The sequence below is a fragment of the Limulus polyphemus genome, unplaced genomic scaffold (genome assembly GCF_000517525.1).
Source record: "Limulus polyphemus unplaced genomic scaffold, Limulus_polyphemus-2.1.2 Scaffold34, whole genome shotgun sequence".
NCBI lineage: Eukaryota > Metazoa > Arthropoda > Merostomata > Xiphosura > Limulidae > Limulus > Limulus polyphemus.
Window position 1 is genome coordinate 16,251 of NW_013665644.1, and position 26,931 is coordinate 43,181.

The 26,931-nt window shown below is 31.7% G+C and overlaps 1 protein-coding gene across 5 annotated transcripts in view; it reads left to right on the forward strand.

Annotated features, from left to right (window-relative positions):
* The window catches only part of LOC106460623, a 40,597-nt gene that overhangs the window by 6,131 nt on the left and 7,535 nt on the right, over positions 1-26,931 (forward strand). For all 5 annotated transcript variants that reach the window (XM_022387519.1, XM_022387509.1, XM_022387504.1 and 2 more), the window contains exons 3-5: positions 4,093-4,194; positions 10,407-10,476; positions 15,257-15,389. In XM_022387519.1, coding sequence (XP_022243227.1) covers positions 4,093-4,194; positions 10,407-10,476; positions 15,257-15,389 — 305 coding nt within the window. The remainder of the gene's footprint in view (positions 1-4,092; positions 4,195-10,406; positions 10,477-15,256; positions 15,390-26,931) is intronic.

Below are 26,931 nucleotides of genomic sequence, written 5' to 3' on the forward strand. Positions count from 1 at the left end.
ATATATATATATATATATATATAGTGAATGTTTATTTTCATGTTCATTGGTTTTCCCAACCTCCTCTGTTGTTTCTGTTCAAGTTTCTTCAGCACCATTATTAATTTTACTTGAGATACAAGTTCTGTGAAAATTGTACCTCAAAAGTGGCAGATACATTTAGTAGAATGAAAGTGTACCTTTTTCACCCTTATTGATATTTGTTCATTTACTTTATGTTGGGAGGTACATCTTTCTAAGGAAGCACAAATAACACACACACACATTATGTGTTTTACCCCCAGTGGCTCAGTGGTATGTCTGCGAATGTACGATACTAAAAACCAGGTTTCGATACTCATGGTGGTCATAGCACAGATAGCTCATTGTGTAGCTTTGTGCTTAACTACAAATAAACTTACATGTTTTATAGTTCTTGTTGTTTCAAAATATTCCTATTAATGCTCAATTAGTCAAAAGAATGTTGCTTGATATTGCCCAACATGATGTTATTGGAGAACTTATTATTTATTTTAAATTTAAAGGGCTAGAGCATGAGACACTGAAGAAGCCATAACAGTTCTTTTTTTTTTCTTTGGCAAGGTGTATCTCTCCAGTAGCATAAATGTATTCAAAAGATAATCACTTATTTCACATGAAAAAGTTTGAATAACAGACATTGTGCTTGTAAACACCATGCAAGTTTGTACTGAACAACAGAATACTTGATATTTTTGTGACATTTTTCTCTTCTTGTTTCTATAACATGATATTAATTTTGTGTCCGAGGTTTAGAAGACACCAAGAACCTTAAACCTTAGCTTGTAGTAACTTACAGTAAAGTGAAGTTTGTTTTAAACAGAGACAAACTCTTTAGTTCAATAAAGTTTGTTAAGACATCATATTGGTAGAAGTTTTTTTTTATGTTTAAACTGACAATAATGCTTTGCTTGATTTTCTTGTAATTGACATACAGTTCATCAGTCTTTGATATCAGAAGGCTCAAACAAATTTTAGCTTTTGTCTCGTAATTGAACCTCAGTATTTTTTATCTTATTTTTTAAGTAGTATGTTTAATATTTTACCATAGTAGTCTCAGAAATTGAAATAATTAGCAACAAAAATTACAAAATGAAAATCTTTTTTTTCTTTTGATATTGTTTTGATTAAATTGACATTGTGGGGATTATAAAACTGAGTTAATGCAGATAGCCTTCATACCTAATGTAATAGGTTTAGGATGATAATTACAAGATGGCTTAACATTTAAATGCTTTTTGTTTCACATCAATTTTTATTAGAAAAAATATAGGGTAGATTTTATAAGCAGATCACCCTCTGAAAGGTTATTATAAATCTAGATGATGTTTTCTTTAAAAAAATCTGCAGGCAACAAATTAGAGAACACAAGTCTAACAAATTGGAAACTTGGGCATGACTCCAGTTAAGGTAATGCTACTGTTCTAATTGGGTGGTTGGTGTATGGAATAGTTTACCTTTAGATGTGGTAGAAGCTGCAACATTGAAAGAGATTAAGAGGTGATTAGATGAGTATTTTAGAGAACTGGATTGGATACAAGCAAAGATGATTTCTATATGTAGTTTAAAGTGTTAGTATAAACTGAGATAGTCTAGACAACTTCTTATTCTCTTTTGGTAATTCACAAATAGATACAAAGGTTCTAGTTAACCTGAACTCCCAGGTGCCCATACACATGAGATTTGACCACTCGTACCGAAGATGTGCCACAAAATGACCCTTATGCAAGGCAAGACTTTGCTTCGAATTTTGTACCATAAAGAACTAAACAGCATACAATTTTCACACACCTGTCCACCATTAACTTTTAACAGGTTTCATCAATCCCAAAATAAAGCCACGTCAAAGTACCACGTGATTAACCCTTTCACCTCGGGTAGGTCAAAGTGCACACACAGTTACATTCAAAATTTAATTAAACTACTTTATTATCATTGTATATGAATAAACTCAGCATCAGAACATAGGTGATAAACCAAAGTTTAGTATTATTTAAGTTTTAAGTTCTTAATTTTCTGAGGAAATATTTAAAAAAACATCTCCCCTAGTATGGGAACTGTGATGTTTGTTATTCTTGTATTCCCTCTTCTCTAATTTTTTTACCACCCCTCTGGGAAGTATGAAATTTGATGTAAATTACTCATTATGCTGTTGTAATTGCTCAGGCAAAGAATAATTTACATAGCATTCAATCTTATTTAGTTACAGAGCAATACAATAGAAAATGAGACCCCTCTTGCTATGCCCACCTGTCATATCTTCTCTTTCAGAACTTTCCTATAGTTCTCTCTGACATATAAAACTATATTATTTATAAAGAATAGAAAGCCAAAGTTTTTTTCTATCAATTGACATCATTTTATGTTTTCTGTACAGAGAATTGTCTATTTTACTTCCAGTTCAAACTTTATTCCCATGGGAAACACATTGACAAGCTTAGCTGAATTTTTAATGGATTTTGTCCCACAGTTAAATAAACCAGAAAAATTGTGATCGTTATGGAACATTGTTGCCTTTGTTTCATACTGATGGTACTACTGCATTAAATAATTTTTATTTCATTAAATAATGCACCAAAAAACACAGAATATTAACATGAAGTATGGTTAAGTTTTATCACTAGTTGACAGCATAAAAAAAAGACCCAGGTAAGTACTTTATTTCTCGTTTTTCATGTATATTTATTTATTATTATAAAACTAACTGAAATGTAAAAATTGAAAACTTTTTATGTTAGATAAAGTAAAATAAATATTAATAATAATAATTTTTATGATGTATGCTCATGAGTAGTCCATGCATTATGTAATTCACTACCATAATGTGAGCTGCACATTACCCACATGACTTACAATTTATATGGTATGAATATTAGTTAGACATGGTTCAAAGAGCAATAAAACAATAAGATTTAAGTATAAATAGATGTATGCTGTTACAAGCTTTAAGCTACTTAGGATAAACAGTTGTGGTGTTCTGTTACAATTTTTAGTCATTCCATAAAGAAAAAGAGAAATTTAGATTTACTTCCTAATTTTGTATGGTTACAAGGTCAGTCAAATCAATCGACCTCCTATAGTGTTATATATTATATCCTGAAAGCAAAATAAAATTATAAAATCTTGTCTGTTATATGACAGTTTTTTCATATTCTTTGAGTGATGCACATATTTTAGAGATAAACGACATCAAATGACATGTAGTTTTAATTTTAAAATCATCAAGGTGTTTGTTTTCTGCTTGAAAATAATTTGTAACATATCATATTTAGTAGTCGGTACACAATAATTTATTTATATACAATATGTTAATTGGACCAAAATAAATCTTAAAAGAAGACGAAATCAAGTCGTCACTTTTAAGTAATGATACCTTTAAACAGAAGAAGTATTTTCATGTTTATTGGAAAAGCTGTTCATTTCATCCTCTTGCAAGTTGTCCTATTTTAGCACTTACTGAAGGTAAGCAACATGTAATGTACATTATAAATAATAATTTTTTGAGCTCAAAAGAATACTCAACTTCTTTTACACAGAGAAAAAAATCATAAAGAGAAACAATATGCAGTATAAATTGTAAATATAGTTTTTCATTTAATATTAACATGTTTTCCACTTGCAGAAGGTAAACATGTAGTGTACATTGTAAATGAAGTTTTTCATTTAATATTAACATGTTTTCCACTTGCAGAAGGTAAACATGTAGTGTACATTGTAAATGAAGTTTTTCATTTAATATTAACATGTTTTCCACTTGCAGAAGGTAAACATGTAGTGTACATTGTAAATGAAGTTTTTCATTGACACTGAAGTGCTTTTTTTCTTTTTTCGAGTTTATTAAATTCTATTTATGGGACCCTTGAAAATCTCACTGGAACTCTTGAAACAAAAAATTGAGAGTCTGGGACACTTCACTGTGGAAACCTAGTGAGAACCCTGGATATATACTTAGATATCAATCCTGTAAAACATACAACCATGATTCACAAAGCCATACATGATGATAAGTTTTTTCATTTAAGGTGTTTGATGAATATACATGGGAACTTTTTTTATTTGTCGACCTATTTTCAGGTTCCTCTACAAGAAATAAAAGATGAAAAGGAAAAATCTAAGTCGTTGAATATTATTGAGATGTTGAAGACTTGTGAAGAGAGAGAGTCAGAGTTATTAAAGGTAATATAATGCTTAATATGTATTGAATATTTTCTATTCATGTGTTCTTCACAGTAAAACTTTTAATTAGCTTGGATATGACCATTGATGAATACACGTATGTACACGTAATTGTCTTGTTTGGTGACTATTGCTTCAGACAGTTGTACTGAACCACAAAATGAGATGTACAGTTAGTTGTGTTTCTAATTCATAACCCATAAGTTAAATAACAGTTGTTTTTTTCCAGACATATATATTATAACTAGCTGCTACCTTTTGGGTGAAATCTGTTGTTATATAATTTCATTATCATTTGATTTTTTACATGTCTACTATAAATATATCTGTTTCCATTGGCAAGTCCTTTTCATCTTTACTCGTATAACCTAATCTATATCAACCTGTGAGATTATTAACAACACTTACAGTTCACTTATGTTTCCCTGTTTTTCACCTGTCAAGTAAGTTTTGGGCATGGATATTCTCCAGTATTGAAGCTTTTCAGCCAGGATATAATGATATAAAAGACTGTTTGGTTTATATATAATTGACTAATTCAGTGTTGTGAGTGAATGTTTTATTATTGTTTAGTTTTTGTTATAATAAGAGTTGAAAGCTGATGATTGTAGGAGGTTTTGTTAATAAGTCATTGATGTTGAGAATATTGAATGTCACGTACAATACATTGATGTTGAGAATATAGAAGCCGGACGAACGATTAAGTAATAAAGATATAAATAGCATGAGATGAGCAGGAATAGCAGACAGATAATAGTGAAAGAGAATAAAGTTAGCATGAAGTTAAGTACCATACAAGAGATAGGCCTAATGATTGACATAGGCCTAATGTTTAATATGTTAGTGAAACTATCAGTAGAAAAGAAGATATAAAAAATAATTTTATTCCGTAAAAGCATAGTTCTAAAGTAATTGAACCAGTCTGAGTGCATTTTAACGAAAGGAACAGAGGATCTTCAGAAGAAAAAATACCAAACGATTATGGTAACTCATGCCACAATTGTAAGTTAATCATAGAGAATACTAGTGCGATAGAAATAGAGAAGATAAATAAGTTTGTCAATTGAATTTCTAAAGCAATTGAATAGGCCTAAGTGGATATTTGACAAGGAGGAGAGAACTACATATATAGTATTTATGAAATACCCATGATATTAGAAAAACACGTAGATTCAAGAAGTCTTGGTAGATATGAATAAAAAACCCTATAACCCGACGCGACTTTAGTTAAGGTTACCGACCTTTTACGTTAATTAGTCTCGGGTTAGTTAAGGGTTTTTATTTTATTTATACGATATACACATAATATCTATAGTGTTGAAGAATTTATTATACATATGTTTAACATGTTCCAAATATATATATATATATTATTTTGAAAACAAGTGAAGTGTTTGCTGTTTATTCATCATTGAATTTATCGCTAACAAGTCACAGACACCTACTGTAGAAGAATCTTAAGCTCAACAACTACATGGTATTTATTTATATTATTAAGAAAGCTTCTCTATTTGACAATTGGCAAAAGGGAAATTTGTGTGTATATATGTCGCCTGTCTGCATTCATCCCTGTCGTTGTTGGCTTCTCTACTTTCCTCAGCTCCTACAGGGGGTCATAGTTCCACCTCATTCAAGTGTCCCGAGATCTGCCTCTTGGTTTGTTGATACCCAGAATAGATTCTGCCCATATCAGAATGCTGCCAGTGGCAGTGGTGACTACCATGCCTTTTGGTTCTGTGGGGGCTTGGCTTCGAGAATTTCTGGATGTGTGGAAAACCTTTACCACAGATCCATGGGTACTACAGATCCTTGCATCAGTATTAGTCATTCAGTTCACATCTTCACCATTATTATCCACCCAACCTGTAGTATTTCTCGGATTTTGGAACTTCGTTCCAGGGCTATCAGAGATTTTTTGATCAAGGGGGCAGTGGAGAGATTCCTCATAGTTCATCCAGGGTTTCATTCCCATCTGTTTGCTTGGCCCAAGAAGACAGGAGATTAGCGTTAGGTCATCGATCTTTCTCATCTAAATCAATTCCTAGATCTTCCAAGGTTCACAATGTAGTCATTCCTCACTCTGCACAGGCATTTTTTGCCAGGACTGTGGATGACCAAGTTCATTGTCCCTGATGCCTATCTGCATGTTCCCACAGTGGAGTCATCCTGCCACTATCTGCATTTTGTGCACAAGTGTCAGGTGCTACAGTTCAGGTCTCTGTCCTTCGGAATAGAATTAGCATCATATGTGTTCTGCCAAATTGTACAAGCTTTTGCTTGTCACCTCCATTCCCTGGGCCTGTACACACACCATTACATGGACAACTGGTTACTTCTGGCACCATCTCCTCAGTTGGCAGAATATCACACCTAAGTTCTACTTTCAGAAGTAACCAAGGTAGGCTATTTTATCAGAGCTGAGAGGTCTATTCTTACTCCAAAACAATATACTGTCCATCTGGGCATCTTTTTTCAACATGTATCTCAGTCGACTCGCATCTGGCTCCACATGCTATGGAACGGGCAGTATGACTCTTACTCTTTTTTTGGGGATGTGGGCATCACTTGAATCCATCATTCCTGTGGGATGGGTGCACATGAGATCCCTTCAGTGGTTTCTACCCAACCAATTGATCATGAACAGGGATCCACTGGATTCCCCAGTTTCCTTATTCAAGATCAACAACTTTGATCTTGAGTGAAACACTACTATGAGAGGTGTTCCTCTGTCGCCACCTCGTCCAGAGATCCATCTTTTCACAGATGTCTTGCTTTTAGGATGGGGTTCATATCTCAATGGTCAGGAATTCCATGGCTTATGGATGGATGACAAGGCTTCCCTACACAACAATGTTTTGGAACTTTTGCTGTTCAAAGGGTGATATTTCAAGGTCTGGATTTATTAAGCAGAAAAATCATCATGCTTCACTTTTACAATTCCACGGTGTTCTCTTACATTTTCTGTCAAGGGGGCACTCAATCCAGGTCTCTTTGTTTTAGAACCTTGGATCTTCTTTATTAGACCCACTCCCATCATATCATATTCTACTAGCTTGCCATGTTCCAGGGTTGATGAATCTGATTCTCCCAACAGTATGGATGGTGCATTGTGTGGTTTTCCATTGTATTTGCTCTCAGTTTGGGACACTGATGATCGATTCATTTGCCAATCATTGGAACACTCAACTACTGCCATTTTGGTCTCCAGTATTTCACCTTCAGGCATTGGCAATAGATGCATTCAGTTAGGACTGGACAGGATTGCACCTCTATGCCTTCCCACTGATTTGTATGTTACCAAGAGTACTAGCTATGATTCGTTCAACCCTTTGTCAGGTTCTGTTGGTAGCGCCACATAGGCAGGCTCAACCCTGGTTTCTGCTTCTGTGGTACCTTCAGGAGTGCCCACTTCTTCCACTTCCTATTTGGCCATCTCTTTTGGGTCAGCCATGATCTGACATCGTACACCCAGCTGTCCTGAAGCTCAAGCTTCATACATGGAGGTTATGCATTCCTTCACAATGCATTTTAGTTTGACTTTTAAAGTTGCTATGTATCTGTCTCAGTCTTTGCGTAGTCCCACAATGGACATTTATCAACTGTAATGGTCACATATATATTGACAATTGTGTATTGCAAGGAGGTTGAACCCAGTTTGTTTAGAAATGCCAACCATAGCTCTCTTTTTTTTACCTGGCTCTTTGACAAGGCATCTTTCACAATTGCCTTATATATGGTAGTCTTATCAACTACCTTTAGATACTCAAAGAACCTCTCAAGTCATTTTGGGTCCTTTGTCCCAACCGACTGTTTCAGTTACCAAACTGAAATATTAAGGTGGTATTAGATGCTCTTTCTCAACATCCATATGAGCTCTTAGCCTCATGTCTCAGGTATCACCTTTCACTTAAGGTTTATTTTTGTTGCTGCTTGCCTGCGGATGTCACCAGTCGGCATTGTTTACCCTGCATGTGCACAGGATGCTTTATTATTCTACCTACATCCTCCTATACCCAGACAGGTCCTTCTTACCTAAGACACTGGCCACCAGGGAAGAGGATAAATCCTTTTCACTGATTCATCTGACTGCTATTTTTCAACTCTGTAACTGATTGGACTCTGATCTGGAGGTGCTAGACAAAGACTTTTTATTCATTGAGATCCTTCAGTTTACTGGGAATTATCCCCAGTTACTTTGTAGAGGTTGGTAAGAAAATTAATCCATATCACTTATTCTGGGCTCTCTTTGGAGGTGAAGAGACTTCTGCATGTCCCATCTCATCAGATTTGTCACATTTCTATATTCTTAGTGGCCTGGTTGAATTGCCTGCTGAAGGAATTTGTGTGGACTGATATATGGACCTCCCCAATACTTTTATCTCACGTTATTTGTATGAGGGTTTTTGATTACCCCCCTGTAGCTATCTTAACCACATCTGCCAGATTTTAAGGAGGTGTGAGTATCTTCATTACTAATACTGCCTCTTATTTACTTTCCAGAGTTCCTCACCTCTTTTTCAGAGGATCCCACTCTGTGGCAATCATTGTCCAGGCAGGTGTGCTTTTATCAAACCAATTCTACACTAGCAATCATTAACACAATATACTTTATCTAGGTTGCAACAGGCTCTGTAGAAATGAAGTGTCCCAAAGACCACCTAAAGGCAGACCGAGTGGTATTACTGTACTATGCTGGACTGTCACTCATGGACTATCATGAGTAAAGCATAAGAAGATCCTGCCTGTCTCTGCCAATCATTGTGTCAAATATATCTGGGTCAGTTTGCTTTTAACAATTTAGGGAACTTGGTTCACCTACTGCACTGTTTCCAGAGCATTGTTCTTCAGGACTCCCTAATGCTCATTACCCTCCCATGTTCTACTAGGGAGTCCTTACCACACCTGCCAGTTATTTGAGTGCTGGAAAGAGGTTATTCCTCCAGTGTTCAAGTGAATTTCCTCCACTCTTGGAGAAGAGGGCAAAGTTGGGAGCCTTCCTACCTGGGACCCTTGATTTTTTTTCCCCAGATGTTTGTATTATGTGGAATCCTACTCATAATACTGGTTGAGATTTGATGCTTGGCTATCATGTTGGGTTGAGCATGGCCCTCTTTTTGATCAATATTGGTTCAGTACATTGTTCATGAAAGAGGTTCCATTGTGTTCTTGTAATTCCAAATGCAGGTTGTCCCATTCTGGGTCCTTAGTTGAGCACAGTTTGTTCCACGTCTTCCCCATAATTCCGGGGACAAGTGGAATTTACCTTGCCCACATCCACATGGTTGGGGAGTGAGGATGATTATATTTACAGTTTAACACTAGTGTTACTTTATACATTTATTCTTCTTAACAATTACTTGTAATTTTGTAAATACAAAAAAATTTAAAAACCTAGTCATATTTTTGGATTTTTTAAATAGAAATACAGTGCAGCATTAAAATATTCCAGATGTATAATTCATGGTGAATTATCTAAACTCATTATAGCAGGAATTTTGAAAATTCATCATCATCAAGTTTTGCTGCTGCTATTTCTATTCTATTAAGGTTTCAGACCAAATTTGTGTAAAAATATTTCAGATGTATAACTTTTGCTAAAAGTATACCTAAAGTGTTGACTTTTTATTTTATTTATAATTCTATTATATTACTATAAAACTAGTAAAAGGAGTCTAAAAGTGTTTCAAAAATATTTTGTGCAATGTAGAGATAGAGTTTTGTTTTCAGTGGACTGCTCTTGCATGTTTCTAGAGTGGGGAAACGTTTTGCCTCTTATACTGAGGTCTTCTAGAAACAGGCAGGAACGGCACTCCTATATCAATGTCAAAGAAGGCCTCAGTATAGGAGTAGACTGTTTCTACCTGTTTTTAGAGTGGAGAAATGTTTTGGCTCCTATAATGACGACAAGGAAAGCCCTCAGTATAGAAGCTGAAACATTGACCCACTCTAGAAACAGGCAGGAACAATTCACTAAAGTCAAAACCCTAAAATGTTAATTTCTTGAGAAGTATAAAAATATGCTACAGATATTAGAATAACAATTTTCATGAAATTGAATTACGAGAGTATCACAAGTTGATTTGATAAGTTTATTTTTATTCCTCAATTTCTTCACAGTTACAGTATAGAATATTTGTATTATTTATTTTTACTTTTTTTATATATTTTATACTTTTATAGAAATGAAACTTGAACTGTTTCTATAAATATAGTTGACTACTGATATTCATCGCTACAGACTGGCAAGAGGAACTACTGATATCACACAGTCCTCTGTCTTAGGTATGAAGATAATATGTAAAATGTTTTCACTCTCAGGATTTATTAATGTTGTTTATGGGATACTTGAATGACAAAATTAATTTTTTTTTGTATTTTTAATTCCTTCTTATAGCATGGTATTTCTTAGTGTAACAGTTTAAAATTATGTAAATTGCTGACAAAATTTAGTAGACATCCATCTAGTTATGATAGCTTAACTAGAACTTTATTGTATATACTGTATTGAAGTTTTGGGAAATAGACTAAGCACATAACTGGTTCAGAGTTTTGTAATCTGAGTTTTTTTGGGATAACCAGACCTCTTTAAAACTTAATTTAGAATAATCCTTATGGTTACCCACAATTTTTGAAAAAAAAAGTGATACAAATTGTTTTCATCTAAATTTAGTACTTGTATTCTTATCAACAAGTTAACTTCTGAACTCATTTTGTTCAGCTATAGCTCTACTTTCTTAATCAGTAATATCTCCTAACCATAAACTCCTCTTATTGCATCCTCTAGTTTGAATTTCAGATGTGGCATAGTCAGACATTATGGTATATCTGCCAAGCTTATCTCAGATACATGATTTGCTAATCATCACAAAATTTGCAGGTTCTCTTGAGCATGTTTTCAAAAAACTTTTACACCATTTTAGATGTTTTAAATATAAATTTCTGTTTTTATACCAAAAAATGTTGTATTTTTTCACATTTAAAAATCACTCTTAACTAAATTTACGGATAAGTTCTATGAAACAGCTTGCACAATTGATGTTTTACACATAACTTATGTTTACTAGTACGTATATAGACGCTGGTTGTTTTGGAACATAAAATTTTACTGGTTTATGATATTTCACCTTATCTGTATAATGATGTTGTCACAATATTTGGAAAAGCAGTTTTATTTAAAAATTCATGTTTTAGTTCCTTATGAAGATATTTGTACGTGCTAGCGATTTTATAAGCCTGATGAATCAGTATTTTGACAGAATTTAAACAAATGTGAAATAAACTGTTAAACTATAGATCTGTAAATGTTTTCCTGTGATATGCTTCACATACAAGTATGTTATCTACCAGTATCAAGAAAATCAAATTGAAATTCTGTTACAAATCTTACATTTTTATGCCGACAATTAAGATATTGTAAAAAATGCCACTCATTTCATGAATCATTAAAGGTGACAAAAGTGTTGTCAATATATTTGATAGTATATAGACTTGAAACTCCAACCATTGTTTTCATAATGGCAAAGAATGAAGTTGGAAAGTGATGGTGTTAACCTTGATCACATTGGAATTACATCAATTTGATTGTATATATTAACATTAAATAAAAAAAAAGGAGAATCCACGAAAACATATTTTGGAAGTCTTTTTTACAACATTTTTATTCCGACATAAAAGAACATTTGTCAATTGTAAAGGCTTTTCTATAGGGATATTAGTGTACAAAGATTCCTTTTGAAATCCTGTACAATACATGTTGTCATAACTTTTTAATAGTTGTTTAGCATACTTGGCTTATGAATAAGATCATAAGATTTAGTAGAACAGGTTAATTCAATATTTATTATGTATGTGATTGTCTCAGGAGGAAGTGGTTTCATAGTAATTTTTTTATCTTAAGTTTAGGATTTGAGGTTTGGTTTTCAATTGTTATGGTGTTGTAGTAACCTTTTTTTTTGCCAATGATCCCATTACTAAGACAAGAAGGAATGAAAGTACTTTATTCATTTTGTAATTTATCTCATCATTAAAAACAATTATTTTTACTTGTGAGGCTATGGTTGAATTAGTGGAATTAAATGGCAAAAATTGTTTAGTGCCTGATAGTGATGTGATTGATGGATTTTTATGTGCAGTTCAAATTCAACTAAACATATGAGACTTAGCACTGGAGGACAAGGGTGTTGACTGGTTAGTAACAATTTAGATAAAAAGCAGTAGAGGATATATTAACACATGTCTAAATGAAACATTGATTCTGTTTTAGGTAAATCAAGTTTTCATTGAAACATATTAATTTATCCTTTATTCCTTTTATCTGAATTGTGCCGGCTCACTTCTTGTGGAACAACAGTTACTCATCATTGGTTAGTAGTTGCCATTTTGTGTGTGTTGATCTATAAACCTCTAGTGTTTCGTTTGAAAACCATCATTTTAGGAAGACAGACAATTTTTTAATTATTTGTTCTCATGTTCTCAACATTCCTGTATGAAAACATGTGGACAGATATTATCTTACTGATTAGATGTGCATACAAATTTACATATGGTTTCGTGTAAAAATATTAAAAATATATGAAAAGTGTGATTGCTCAGAGAGAGTTACATGTATAGACTGTAGTAAAAAGCTTAATTTACTGGTATTTATTTGTTATAACTATTTTGGTATGTTGTATTAATATGAAAATATAGTTATTATTTAAAAAATTGTTCTTAACTGTAGAAACTACTGACCAACTAAAGTATAGTTGAAGTTAATTTTTACTTGGTTTTCTAGTATTTGTTTAGTTTGCTGCAGAATAGGGATAGACCATTTGGCATGCCCAATTCCTCTACTAAATCAGCCCATCAAAATTCAGAACTGTAATTTAAAAGGGGGTTTTATAGTCTTGAACTGTATGTAATATAGTCCAATAATAAACAGCAAATAGTTCACCACTGAACATATAATATCATTATACATTAAATCTGGTATGTAATTTTTAGTATTATAAGGTTTATTATTGTACTTAATTTCCATTGTTATAATAACTTTTATAAATTAGATATTTAATATTGTATCATGATTCAGGAGAACATTTAGAATATTACAAAAACAAATTTTGCCAAACACTACTAATTGTAAAAATAATTGTTACAGCTAAATTTTATAGCAGCAGTGAATTGTTTTCATTAATCAAGAGAATATCACAATGTTGAATTTTAAAATTAAAGAGAAATGTAATAAGTAAAACTTTCAAAGAACACTTTGAAGAGGCCTTTCCACCACTAAGAATTTAGTTATGTAAGTTATATGCATTCTGTAAAATTTATTAACATTAAAATGATATAAAATTTAAATTTGATAAAAAAAATGGAATAACTTTATTGATTAACTAAAGATCATACAAATAACACACATTAATCATCTTAATAATGCAATATTTAATTTTTTGGATTATCATTTGAATGAAATAGAAATGATAGTTTTTAATCTGTGCATCAGTTTTTAAAAACTTAAATATGAATAGTTTCAGAATAGAAAATATTGTTTGATAGTAAGGAATGTTTAATACGTTAGAACTGAAATAAGTGGAATAGCTTTTTCATTTCATAATTCTGATTATAAACCATATATATTGATACATATAATCATGAATTGGCTGGTTTTCTTGGATGATTCTGTAGAAGAATCAAGGCCTCTAGTTAAATGTGATTACTTGACCAAAACATTTTTTGTATAATTTACGTATGATCGTGTAATCAGTGGTTGACTACATAATCAATACAAAGTCAGTATGTGAATTTCTAAACTTAGTAAAGTCAAGTCTAGAACAGTATTACCAGATTTATAACTTTTGACTTGTTTGTGACTTTACTTTTTGGTGCTCAGCAAGTGGTGCCTGCTGGCCAGCCAGACAGTTTTATTAATGATTTATCAAAAGACTATAAATTTAAAAATGTTTTAGTTATTTAAAAAAAAGAATTGTTAAATAGCTGTTGATTGTGGGAATTGCATTAATTGTCTAACATCATCATATATGTTATTGTTATTACTTAAGCTAAGGTTTGCAGTTTTACATTTTGCCACATAACAATGCATAATTTTTTTCTGTATAATTATTGTATGATTAGCAATTTGCCGATGCATAATTTGAATTTTGTTTGCAACAAATTATCACCTAAAACAAGACAGATATAATGAATATTCTTTTAAAGATAGTTAAGAAATTCTTAATGAATTAAAATGATTTGCAGTTCAGTAGGGATTTGTATCATAGAATCTTTGTACACTCATTCTTTAGAAAGAATTCTTTAAATATCTCCTAAGTATTCTTTAGGAAAAGCCCTTATAAGATAATTGTCCTTTTATATCAAAATGGAAATGTTATAAGAAGATTTTAAAAGCACATTTTTTTCAGAAATTATTGAGATTAAGCTGTGGACCCAAAGTGTTTGTTCTTTCACCTGAAAGACACCTCATGCACACAATGAACAAAATGGCTAGGCCAAAGATCCTTGTGATTCAGGCTTATCTGTCCCTAACCAATCTGCAGCACCATCCATCTGAACAGGCTACTCTTAACTAAATATCAGTATATATGGAATTTGGTAGAATTGCTTTGAAATCAAGTTAGCACTGTCACATGTAAACTTATTCTTTCACAATTATGAACACATGAATAAATACTAAGTTGTAATGACTTAACTTTCTTTACTAGATATAAAATGTGACCAAAATATTTTATTTTATCCATACTCAAAATAGTGTACCCTTAATACTGAAAGATATAGTCATTCTTCTGTAAACATCCTTATTCAAAATTCATTATTTGAAGTAAACATGGAGGATAATGAATTTCTAATCTTTAAAAAATACTTTTTCTTACAGATGTAGTACCTATCAAGACCTTATTTTTTGATATTCTGGTCTTCTTTCCCATAGTATTTTCATTAATCCTGTAGTATGTGTGAAGGTTTACAAGAGACCATTAAGAATAATAAATGAGAAAGCTATTTGAGTTGTGTATTACATGTTTATGTAATATATGCTCAGTTTTCATTTTATTACATTAAAATTTTACAGAAGAGAAAATAAAAATGATAACAGAATTAACCAACCACCTGTCTTCAATCATTAGTGAAACCGATCAACTTCGATATAGGCTTCAGCAACCTCTCACAACTGATGCTGTTAATATTCATGTGTCACATCACAAGTATGTACTGAACTTTTGCTGTAAAGAATATAAATTTGTGATACACAAGCTTTAAAAATTGTGGTAAATTAAAATATTTTCCTCTCTATAAATTTATTAATCTTTTAATCATCTGCTGTTGTATGATAAATGGTTTTGAATTGCATTTTGTTTTTGTTTTTTCTTGCCAATTCCTTCTATTTTTGTGAACTGTATAATGGATCTAACTACTGAGATACTAGTACAGATTTTAGATTGTTGAAATTGGATAACTAATGCTTTGTCACAGACATTATTAATGATTATGAGGTTAAGTGTAACAATAACTACTGTTATTGGAAAACCTGTTCCTACATTATATAGACAATACATTTTCTGAAACTTGTAAACTATGATTCAAAAAAACTTTCATTAAAAATGTATTCGTAAAACAATTTGAGTCGGTAAAATTGAAAAAATGTTAATTGTTTAGAATAAGAAACTTAAAATAATCAGTATCTTACCATAAAGATGATCCATTGTGTGTGTCAGTGAGTATCCATCACTGAAAGTTGTCTGTCTTGATTACTGTAATGTTTGGTATGATGATTGGAAAATGTCTGACAGTGTATATGTGGCATTTTGTTTTAGGATTTTTGCCTATAAATAGGGCACATTTCCACTCTGTTACAGACTTTTGGCTTTGAATTTAAAGACACAAGTACTTAATAAAGTTAAATCAGTCAATTATACCCTTCCACAAAACAGGGTATGCAATTAACATCTAATGAGGTCATTAGGGATTTGATAGCAAAGGAAAGGGAACATTATCTAACATTGTTCTTTATACAGTTTTTGCTTCTTTAATTGGAACCTTTGGACAGTATCATTAATAAACATAAAAATGTTTTTGAAGTGACCCTTAGTTGGGATAGGAAGTTAATAATTAGTTAATACCACAACAAAATTCTATCAAAGTTGTATAATCTGAGTCTGTACTATTAGAAAGATACTTTTTGCAATATTGATACAATATTTTTCTTCCAGACTGTACAGTTATTGTCAGGATAACACCCCAAGATTCGGTAGAAGTGTTAAAAATAAATTAAACAAAAATAACATAAAACTAACTCCTTACATAAAATTAGATTATAAATTTCAAACAATATAAAGAGTTAATTAAACTTATACAAGTAAAGATACAGTTTCCTTGAGGCCCTTTTTAGAATAATCAGTCTTTATTTTCATGAAGGGCAACTATGTTTTGGCAGTGTTTATGATGAAAGTTATGTATTTGAGTCCAGCCCTTTTGCATGTACAATTTGATCTCTCACTCCCAGTTTTGTAGCAAGCACATAGAAAATTTGAAGAATGTCCTTCAGATATACTGGCAGCATGGACCAAAGGATCTATAGATTATCATCAGCCTGAGAAAGCCAAACTGAATATCATTTATATTATTGCACTCTTTCCAGCTAGCATATTACTTTTTACTTTGGTCACCAGGTGATCAGAAATTGTTTAAGCTGAACTGATTGAGCTTAAAGTCTTGCATTGTTTTGAAGTAGAACAAAGATTAAAGAAGTTAGCTTTTCTTTTCCAAAAGAAAGAGCTTGTGATATTGCACCCAGAAAATGTGTGTAAAGTAACAAAAACTTGACATATGTTTTTAACAAGTTTAGAATGTAATTTTGCCACATCCACAATTTTTGTTTTTCCTGCAGAAATGTGAGCCAAAATGTTGCCACGTATGGTTTTGATATGGCAATGGCTAGGGAAACCATATCAATGTCTGGTATGCGAATTACTGTTTGGCTGGACTGAAATTTTGTGCTGCATAGGCAGTAATGGAGGAATATCCTGGTGCCTCAGAGTGATGTTGAAATTTCTGTTGATTGTTGCAAATGAATAGCATTTATATCCTTGTGAAAGAAGCAAGTTGATGTTGGTTGCCATTGACATAGATGAAGTTTACCATTGCTGCTAGAAAAAATTAATGAGAGCTATCTTGTTTTTCTCAGAAGAAAAAATAACTTCAGCTGTACAGGCATTTTCTGGTATAGTTGAGTGGATTTGGAAAAGCTTTGACTTATTTCCAGATCTTTATTATCATTCAAGAATTTTATGGGATTATTCTAGATATAAATCTGTATGAAGGTGAATGTAACAAGCACTTTAGGAAATAGCTAGGTTAATGAACTGTCTCAAAATTTTTTCAGCAATGTTTCTAAAGCTATTGCATGGTTTCTGTTATTGAAGCATTGCTTTGTTATCAATGTTTTTTTTTTCCATTGTATTGTGATAACTCCGTCATAGCATGTGGGACTGCTTTTTCTGATTTCCTTGATTCATGATACAGGAGTCTTATTAGGGTTGTAAAAAATTGCAAACATAGAATGCAGGGGTAAAGAAAAATTGGTTGCATGTTAAATGCTTATACGATCATGTGTACACAGTGATTAAATATTTTCAGAGAAAGATATACAAATGGTTTTCACATACCTTATTTACACTATATGCTGTTGGGAGTTTGGAAGTTTACTAACACTTTAGATACTCCTTGTGTGTGTAGATTTTAATAGCCCATTTGTGGCAGAAGTCTAGTTGATTATACCCCTCCACTGCAATTGTTAACTGAGGTGATTTTGGGAAGGAAAAACGTGCTCACACGAGACATTTGTAAATAGAATAACCAAAACAAAGTAATTCTGGGTGGACATCAGCATAGTCCACAGCAATTAGTCAAAAGGATTCCTCAAATTGTAGTCGGCCATGACTCCAAAGTATGAAAACTTGCTTAATACTGTGCCACACTGCTGGTGCTTCTATGAATGTGTCATTGGTGTACTTTAACTCTCTCCACACGTGCTTCTTCAATTTGATCGACTGTGACCTTTTTGTACTCATATAATGTAGTTATAGATTTGATACTACTAACTTTTGATATATTGTGTATATCTTCACGAAACTTTGCAGTCTTTCAGTAAACATTATAAGCCTTTCACATACAAAATATCATATTTTTTAGCAAAGTATTTTTCATAAACTAAACAAAGATTTGTCCTAGAATATATCGAGTATTTGTTTTGAATAAACCACATGCAAGGTGATTTTCATCTTAAGATTAAAAATACTTTTCTTCATCTCAAAAATCCCAAATTTCATTTGTGTAATCTCTAAAACCTCCTGAACACATTTCAAATATTTTATCTCTTATTTTCTCTACCCTAAATCTATACAAGATTGGTCAATTTGACTCCAAAAAAAAAATCTAAATAAATATAAATTACCCTCCTATTCTTTCTAGAATGACTTCAAATGTAGCGTGAAACTGCATTTGTTTTTCCTAAGTCGCTTTAAACTCGTAACAGTATACATCTATTTGTAATTAAATTTATTGTTTTATTGCCCTTTGAACCATGTATAACTACTATTTGTGCCATTATAACTTGTAAATTACTTGGGGAATGTGGAGCTCACATTACACTATTGAATTACATTACCCATGAGTTACTCTGAGCTGCTCGTGTGCATGCCTCATGATATATTTTTAATATATTATTATTGTTTATGTTACCCAATCTAACTTTAACTAACCAAAAGGGATATCTATTTTTACATTTTAGTTACTTTTATAATAATAAATATAGAATAAACATGAAAAACAAGAAATAAATTACTTACCCAATCTCCTTTTTTCTTGCTGTCGATGAGACTTAACCCTACATTTTTTATATTAATGATAGTAGTGCATTAAATAATGCACCAAAGAACATAGGCTAATAACATGCAAAAAGCAGAGACTTTCCCCTAACTCTCAAAATTTATTATTAGCTAAAATTTTATGCTATACTAATTGGTATAACATTAAAATAGTTTAATAAAATTTTGAATGTAAGACACTGAAACCTTGTGTCATATGCAGTAAAGGATACCCGGGGCGAGAGAGTTAATAGGATTCAGCACTTTATGTGCTAATATTAACAGCTGCAGTTGTAACTAAGAGATGATGCTTGCATAGTTGTCATTTCAAACTAGTTAATTAGTTCATAAGACAAATAAAGATTTTTGTAAAAAAGCATTATTAGAACATTTCTGACTTTCTTTCCTTTGCTTTTGCATGTGTAAGTAGCACGACTGTCTGGGGAGATGTTTAAATTTATCCCCCCCACTGGGTCAATGGTAAGTTTATGGACTTAAAATACTAAGATCCAGGGTTCATGTCCCTGCTATGGCCAAAGCACAGATTGCCCATTGTGTAATGTAATTTTGTACTGAAACAAGCAAACAAACAAATTTTAATTTAATTGTAGTTAGAGTATTTGATAACTGTAGATCATTTTCTTATTATAGCTTTTATCAGTATGAATTATGATATTTATTATTTTATTTAGTACATAACATATCCAAAAGTACAAGGACAACAACAAGAAACTAATAATCAAACATATTATTGTTTTCTTATGAATAAGTTAATATTTTAGTAGTATTTTACACGTTTGTAACAAAATATCTAAAAAGAACCAAAACAAGTTTCCTACAAGCTCATGCTGACTTATTTACTTCTACAGGCTATTTGTAGGCTTAACTGTTGAAACTTCATAATTTGACACACAACCATGAACAATTTCACTTGTTAAAATATACTAAAACCTATTTATGAAAGATAAAAACTAAAAAAAATATTTATGCTGTTATGTATTAATAAAAAAGTACTTTTTTAGGGTGTGAATGTTAGTGTCTCCAGAATTCACAGCTTCTGTATTTTTCTGTGGCTGCTAAATTATCAATAACACCAGGCAACAAAAACGAAACTTTCTCTGCTACTAGAAAAAATTCAATTATTTCTGAGTAATTTAACAATGTTGATACTAAAAATCATTTTGGAAATTACTGATCAACTGTAGTTTTCAAATTATAATAGATTTATTCAAAAACTTCTTATATTCGTTGAAAATTACATTTAAAAATGTTCAAAAACAATACATAATAGCCATACCAGTTTTAAAAAGCAATGAGTATAATAATATTATATACTGAAAATACATTTAGGCAATGTTCAAAACTTTCATCATAGTATTAATTTTTAGTTTTTGTTACTGAATATCTGTTTGACTTGTTGCATCTTTTGTGTATGTTCTCAGTTTCACACTGTAAGAACTAACAGTAATCTCCCATCATTGCAGGACTCCATCATTCTTAATATCACTGCTCTATTGTAGAAATATCTTGGTGGAAGCACTCATCATGCTCATTGCTCACTGTATTTGAATCATTTGGATAAAAGTCTAAATGGGAGTGTAAAAAGTGCATCTGTAGTGACATCTTAGACCCCATTTTCCTGTAGTTCTCGAGCATATCTTCAATCATGACAGCATAGTTTCCATCTCTGTGATTTCCTATGAAGTTTTTGATAACTAGTTTGAATGATTTCCAAGCATCAAGTTTTTTTCTGATTGAGTACTCTTTCAAAATTATCATCAATCAGCACTTCCCAAATCTGTTGCCCAACAAAGATACCTCCTTTCATTTTTGAGTTATTTATTCTTGGAAACTTGTAAGACAGATATCTGAAGACATCATCATCTTTGTTTATTCCTTTTACAAAATTCTTAATGATTCTCAGTTTAATATGAAGTTGCAGCAGAAACATTTTGAGGATTTAATAAAGGTTGATTCTCTATATTCTGTTTCTCTGGTATGTCATTCTTTCTCACTGGCCATTCCTTCTTTTTGAAATGATTTGTATCATGTCAGTTGTCCCAAACCTACAAAAAGCAGCAATATTTGGTATGCCTACTCTGCAGGCCTAACAGGAGTGCAGTAACTTTTATATCACCACATGTGTTTCACCTGTGGTGATCATATTTGATGGCTTTAACCTCAAGTATAATCTTCATGCTTTGATAAGATTCTTTCATATTCATGGTATGAGCAATGGGAATTGATGGTTTGGTGTTCCCATTGTGCAAAAATAAAGTTTTCAGACTAACTTTAGATGAATCGATAAAAAGTATCCATTCTTGAGGATGATGTTCAATACCTAATTCTTCCATTAGTGCATCAACACTTATACACAAACACAAAGTATCTTGCATATTGTAGTGAGAAGAAAAACTTTGGTGACTTTGGTAAATTTAAACTTTTGTTCCTGAAGCTAATAAATTCCATTGCTGTAAATGAGAGCCAAGAAGTTCCCCATGCTGCTTTGACAGAGACAAGTCATGAATCAGATCATTGAGATGCCACAGGAATACAATTACTAGATGAAGATGATTCATTATCTTCTTCGTAGGATAAATCTTCTGATGGGTGTGGCACTAGAAGACCATACCCATGAGGTACTGGTTTCATTGCAGATGCAATATCTGGATTTTTAATGTAGTGTTTAGTTTTGCCTTAATATTCAGAAATATAACAGTCAGTTAGATGATCTTTTGTCTCACACCATATCATGGGAACTGTAAATGGCATACTTGCTTTCTTCCTATTCAGCCACTGTGTAAATCTAAATGTGCAAACTGTACAACACACATGTTGAGCCCAATGTTGTACTTAGTCACCAATTTTACACACAACAGTGGTGGTAAGCTACCTTTTCCTCATGTGTGTTTTTCCTTCATGAGACTGTAATATATTTTCCACAAATGTAGCAAAAACTGTTTGAGTGATTTTTGCACTTTTGGACTTTACTTGATCTGGAGGCAGTTAGCATTTCAAATGATTTTCTAAAATATATAAAAGGATTTATGTTTACAGAACTAGAGCTTAAAAGTTTTATAAAACAAAGTTTTGCAGAATCTGATTATATCATGGGTATGATATGAGAAAGAAGATCAGACTTTGTTTAGATTGTGCACAGAGCGAGGCGAAGTGATCAATAAAATGAATGAGAGACAGCCAAAAAAAGGCGTTTAACTTCACCCCCTTTTATGCTCAGTTGAGGAACTTCTCGAATGTCGTAGTAAACTGAGCACGTGATTCCTGGGTGGAACAGGTGTGTGTTTGAACAAAGCAAAAGTGGTGCATTTTACTACAGTTATGTCAAGAACAAATAGCACATATGAACAATATATTTAGAATTTTACACCAATACAGTACAGTCAATATTTGAAGTTATCTAAAATGTATGCCTTTTACCCATTATATTGTCCAAGTAAATTTAATTTCACAGTATAAATCAATTGTACTGAGTTGATTGCATGGTATTTCACATAGTGCAGATAAAATATTGAGATATTACAAGAACTCAAAATCTAGAGGTGATGGACAAATTCTGACTACATTTTTGAAATCATCACCATCAAATTACCCTGAATCACTTGAGTTTTCTTTAGTAGCAAATTTTTTGTTGTTCAGTGTAATGAAAGCTTGTATAACTTTACTTAGTGAAGAGAACTTCTGAATCAGAATGATATAGTGATTGTTATATTTCACTTATGAATTATTAGTAATGTGTATTGTGTACATTTAGTTCAGTTTATAACAACTTTTACAGCATTCTTGTTTGATCTTCCCACCCATTTTTTATCACTTTGAGTTGTTTAAATACCTTGGAAATTATAATCTGATCATAATATCTATGTTATACTATAGTGGAAAATTATAATGAATAAAAATATTTGATTTAGAATAAGCTGATTTATTAAAAAAAATAGGCTAAGTTACAATAAATAAATCAAGTGTGACGTGTAAAAATTAAATATCAAGAACTTGATCAGAGTGAAAGCCATAGCAAGTACTTTAAAGTACTGATTTCTGAAGAGCTGGCAAACCAGCTATTGTCAATTTATGATTATGCTGCAAACCTTGCATGAATGTTGTAGAATGCCCTTGAGAAATATAAAGATCAATCTGTTGACAATATTTGTTAGGAGTGTGTATGAAGAGGTAGAACACAGTAACTTTTAAATCCACATGTTGTTTAATCTGTTGACATAAGTTGTTAGGAGTGTGAATGAAGAGGGAGAACACAGCAACTTGTAACTCTACATGTTGTTTTCTGTAGTATGTCATCACAGACGTACAAGATGTTTAAAGTAAACCAAAATTAATAGTAAACTGAAATTAACTTTTATTTTGCAGAACACATTAGTGGCCTTGTTACAATTGGTGCCTGAATACTGAAAAAGCTATAGCATAGCAAGTGTGAATACACAAACACACTACAATGTGAAGTGGACAAAAAGGCATTGATATTTACAGTTATACACATCCACATTTTACAGAGCATTAACTTATGTGTATCAATATGTGGATTATGTTAAATGATTAGTTGTTTAACTTAAAGAAGATAGTTACAAAGTCTGCAAAACAAAGATGTAATTCCAGTTAGAAGCTAAATTTGTTGCTAACATTACAGAAAAATAGGCACCTATAACATGTATGCGAGGAATTCACCTAGACTGTTAAGTGTGTTGGTGAAATCATTTTGTTTTTGCAATAGTATTTCTTGAAGTTTTGTGTAGACTGCCTTGTTCATGACAAGAACAAGAAGCTATAATCTCTGATTTTGCTATGTCTAGGCTTTGCACAAACACTGGAGATCATAGAGAGACTTTTTGAACTAACATCTATATTCAACAAGTAGAACATCTGACAGGTTATTCTGGAATACATTTGAATAATCCATTGCTGCCAGATCATCCTAGAAAGGGTCTTGTATTATGAAGATAAAAAAACAATAGCAGATGTTGGATATAGTGTCAAAAAAAAATTAATGCCCCCCCCCCAAAAAAAAACAAAATTTAAATACAAAAATAGTGGAGTGGTCTATAAAATAAAATTGTTCAACTGTAAATTAGAACAAATGTGGTTTATTGCCTCCCCCCCCCCCTTTATTTCTTTTGAGAATGATTTTTGGTTATATGTTGGGATAAACATCCGTAGCTCAAACTATAGCACTTGTTCTAATATATCTTTCTGGAACTGCAAGGTTTCATTTGACTTTAAAAGAGAAACAAAATAAATACTTATTTAGTTCAATATTTATCAAAATCTGTATTAACCTTGCAGAAGCTTGGATATATGACATCTGATTGCAAAGGCTTTGTGAGGTTCAACATTAATCAGGGCTGAAGTTGAAATAAAACATGAAAACATATTATACTCTTTAAATGGTGAAAATAACATATTGCACCATTGATATAAAACCCACCTAGAAGAAATGTAAAATGATTTTAATTTCCAATTAATTTTAATTAAAGCTAAAATATATATTTTATATTTTTGATTAGTATATCACAATTATTCAGTATATCTTCTTGTTAAAGATTTAGAGATATATATAAATTATTTAGGTTTCTCAAAATCTGAAAAAAGTTTACCTTTAGTTGCTTTTATTGCCATGAAAGAATAATTTTTACAGGGGTAATCAACTCTTTATTTCATTGTTTGAAGTATTATGCTGGCCTAGGGACAGAATTGAAGGTTTTTCCACTGCATGTAGAATTATCACATCACTGATGTGGAGAGTTTCTTGTCATGCAAGAAAATTTAATATTATGTATATATCTTTTAAATATTTGCAAGTTTCTACTATAGTTATGAGTAATTTGAACTTCAAAATCAGAATCATCTTTCTCTATGTTTATCATCATTTTTCAAAATAGTGTGGGTTATAAAACTCATTCCATTGCTTTAAAAACACACAAGTACATCCTTCATAATTGATTATTTCTTCAAAAGATGCCTTTTAAGCATGCTATACCTCTGCTATTGTCATTTTGGTATGAATACAAACACTTAATAAAAATTTAGAAGTAGATTTTGAGATGTTTAACTTTTGAACAAACATCATCTTTGTCACCCATTTGACCTTCGATCTTTTCTGCTTTCTTGTCAGCACAGTGAGATCAGTAGTTGTAACAAAATTTTCATCTGTTCAACTAACCACTTGTTCAAAATATGGAGGCTTCCTCGTGGCTTTCCTTTTAGTATTTCTGTAGTGTGCCTTCTTGGCAGTAAATTTTACATAGCAGGGGTGATGAGACACATACTGATCAGTTGAGCAATTCAAGTAAAATTATCTGACACATACTTTTGGATTCCATCTAGACCTATCCACAGTTTGACACAGTCTTTGATTTTAGTTTATAAAATATTATTGCAAGGCTTGATTTGCTAATGTTCATTATCAGCTATGTGGATACAGCACATGACTTGTTGTGAGTGTTTGCCATCTTTGTTTACAGCTGTTAAAAAAAATTTGATGTGTTAATGCATGAAAGCAAGTATTCAGGTACTGCTAAGTAACTGCTTAGAAACAAAAAATTGACCAATTTAAGTTTTAAAGTATAGACTTGTGTGTACTTAAAGTGAGTGGAAGTCTTTTGAAAATTACATTTTTATACTTTAATTCTCTGAAAATGAAGAAAAAGGTTATCTTTAGGTTGCTATTGACTTTCATGCTACAGAATTCTTCCCATTTTCTACACCTTTTTTTTTCATTTCCAAACTCAACTTGCTTCATTTATTAACTGAATATCTTATTCAAATGTATCATTTGACAGGATATAGATTCTGAATATCATGTTTTTACTGGCTTTTCTATGAATTTATCTCTGACTTCTCATTGAGTAGCCCATGTTGTATAACTGAAATACAGTTACTTCAAATATGATGATACTGTTATTTTTGTTTGAAGAAATTATTTTTCTTATTGGTGTATATGAAGTAAACAATAGCTTCTAAATACCCATCAAGCAAAAATGTTCTACCTGCATCATTTATCAGTTTCTTTGATATAGTGTTTTAATGTTTCTTTAAACAATATGAAACATATCAATGCCACATTCTTTGGAGATTTTCCAATCTTCTATTTACTGGATGAATGAAATTCATCATATATTAATAAGGTTATAAAACACATCATATTTGTTTGACATGTAAGGGGCATTAATTATAGGTTTTATACATGTTCACAATCTGTCAAAGCAAACAAATATAAAAAAACTAGAAAATATTCAATGTGCAACAAAGTAGTTTGTGTACATTATGCTTTTTCTTTTAGTTTTCATTTCTATGGTAAACATATTAGGTGTACAAAAGAACAATTATTCAGATTCCTCTCCCTTGTTACATTAACATGAGCAATTTCAATTCCAGTTACTTTTATACAGAAAAAAGTATTTTAACATCATTTTTCTTGTTTTTATATTTAGTGTTTGAAAAATTAGTTTGGCATATTTCTGATCAGACCAGGAAAATTGGAATAAAATTTAGACAGATTTATTGAAACAAATAGATGGTATTAACATAATGTTTTGGGACAACTTGGGATCTATTGGTCCATCTCGGCTGTTCCATCCTCTAAACTAAGTTAAAATAAATAAATTAAAAAACAAATCTTAAAGCCAGCCCTTATCATTTATATACTTATCAAGCTTTTTCTTAAACTCACTTAAATTTACTGCCTCCACAACATCCAAATGCAACTCAGTCCAAAGGCCAACCACCTTATTCAAAAAATAAAACTGTATTTGCTGTAGATGACTCCTACCTTGCTAAAATTTCTATTTGTGTCCCTAGTCCTACTGTTCTCACTGTTAAATATGAAAAAAGAATGATGCATCAACACTATCAA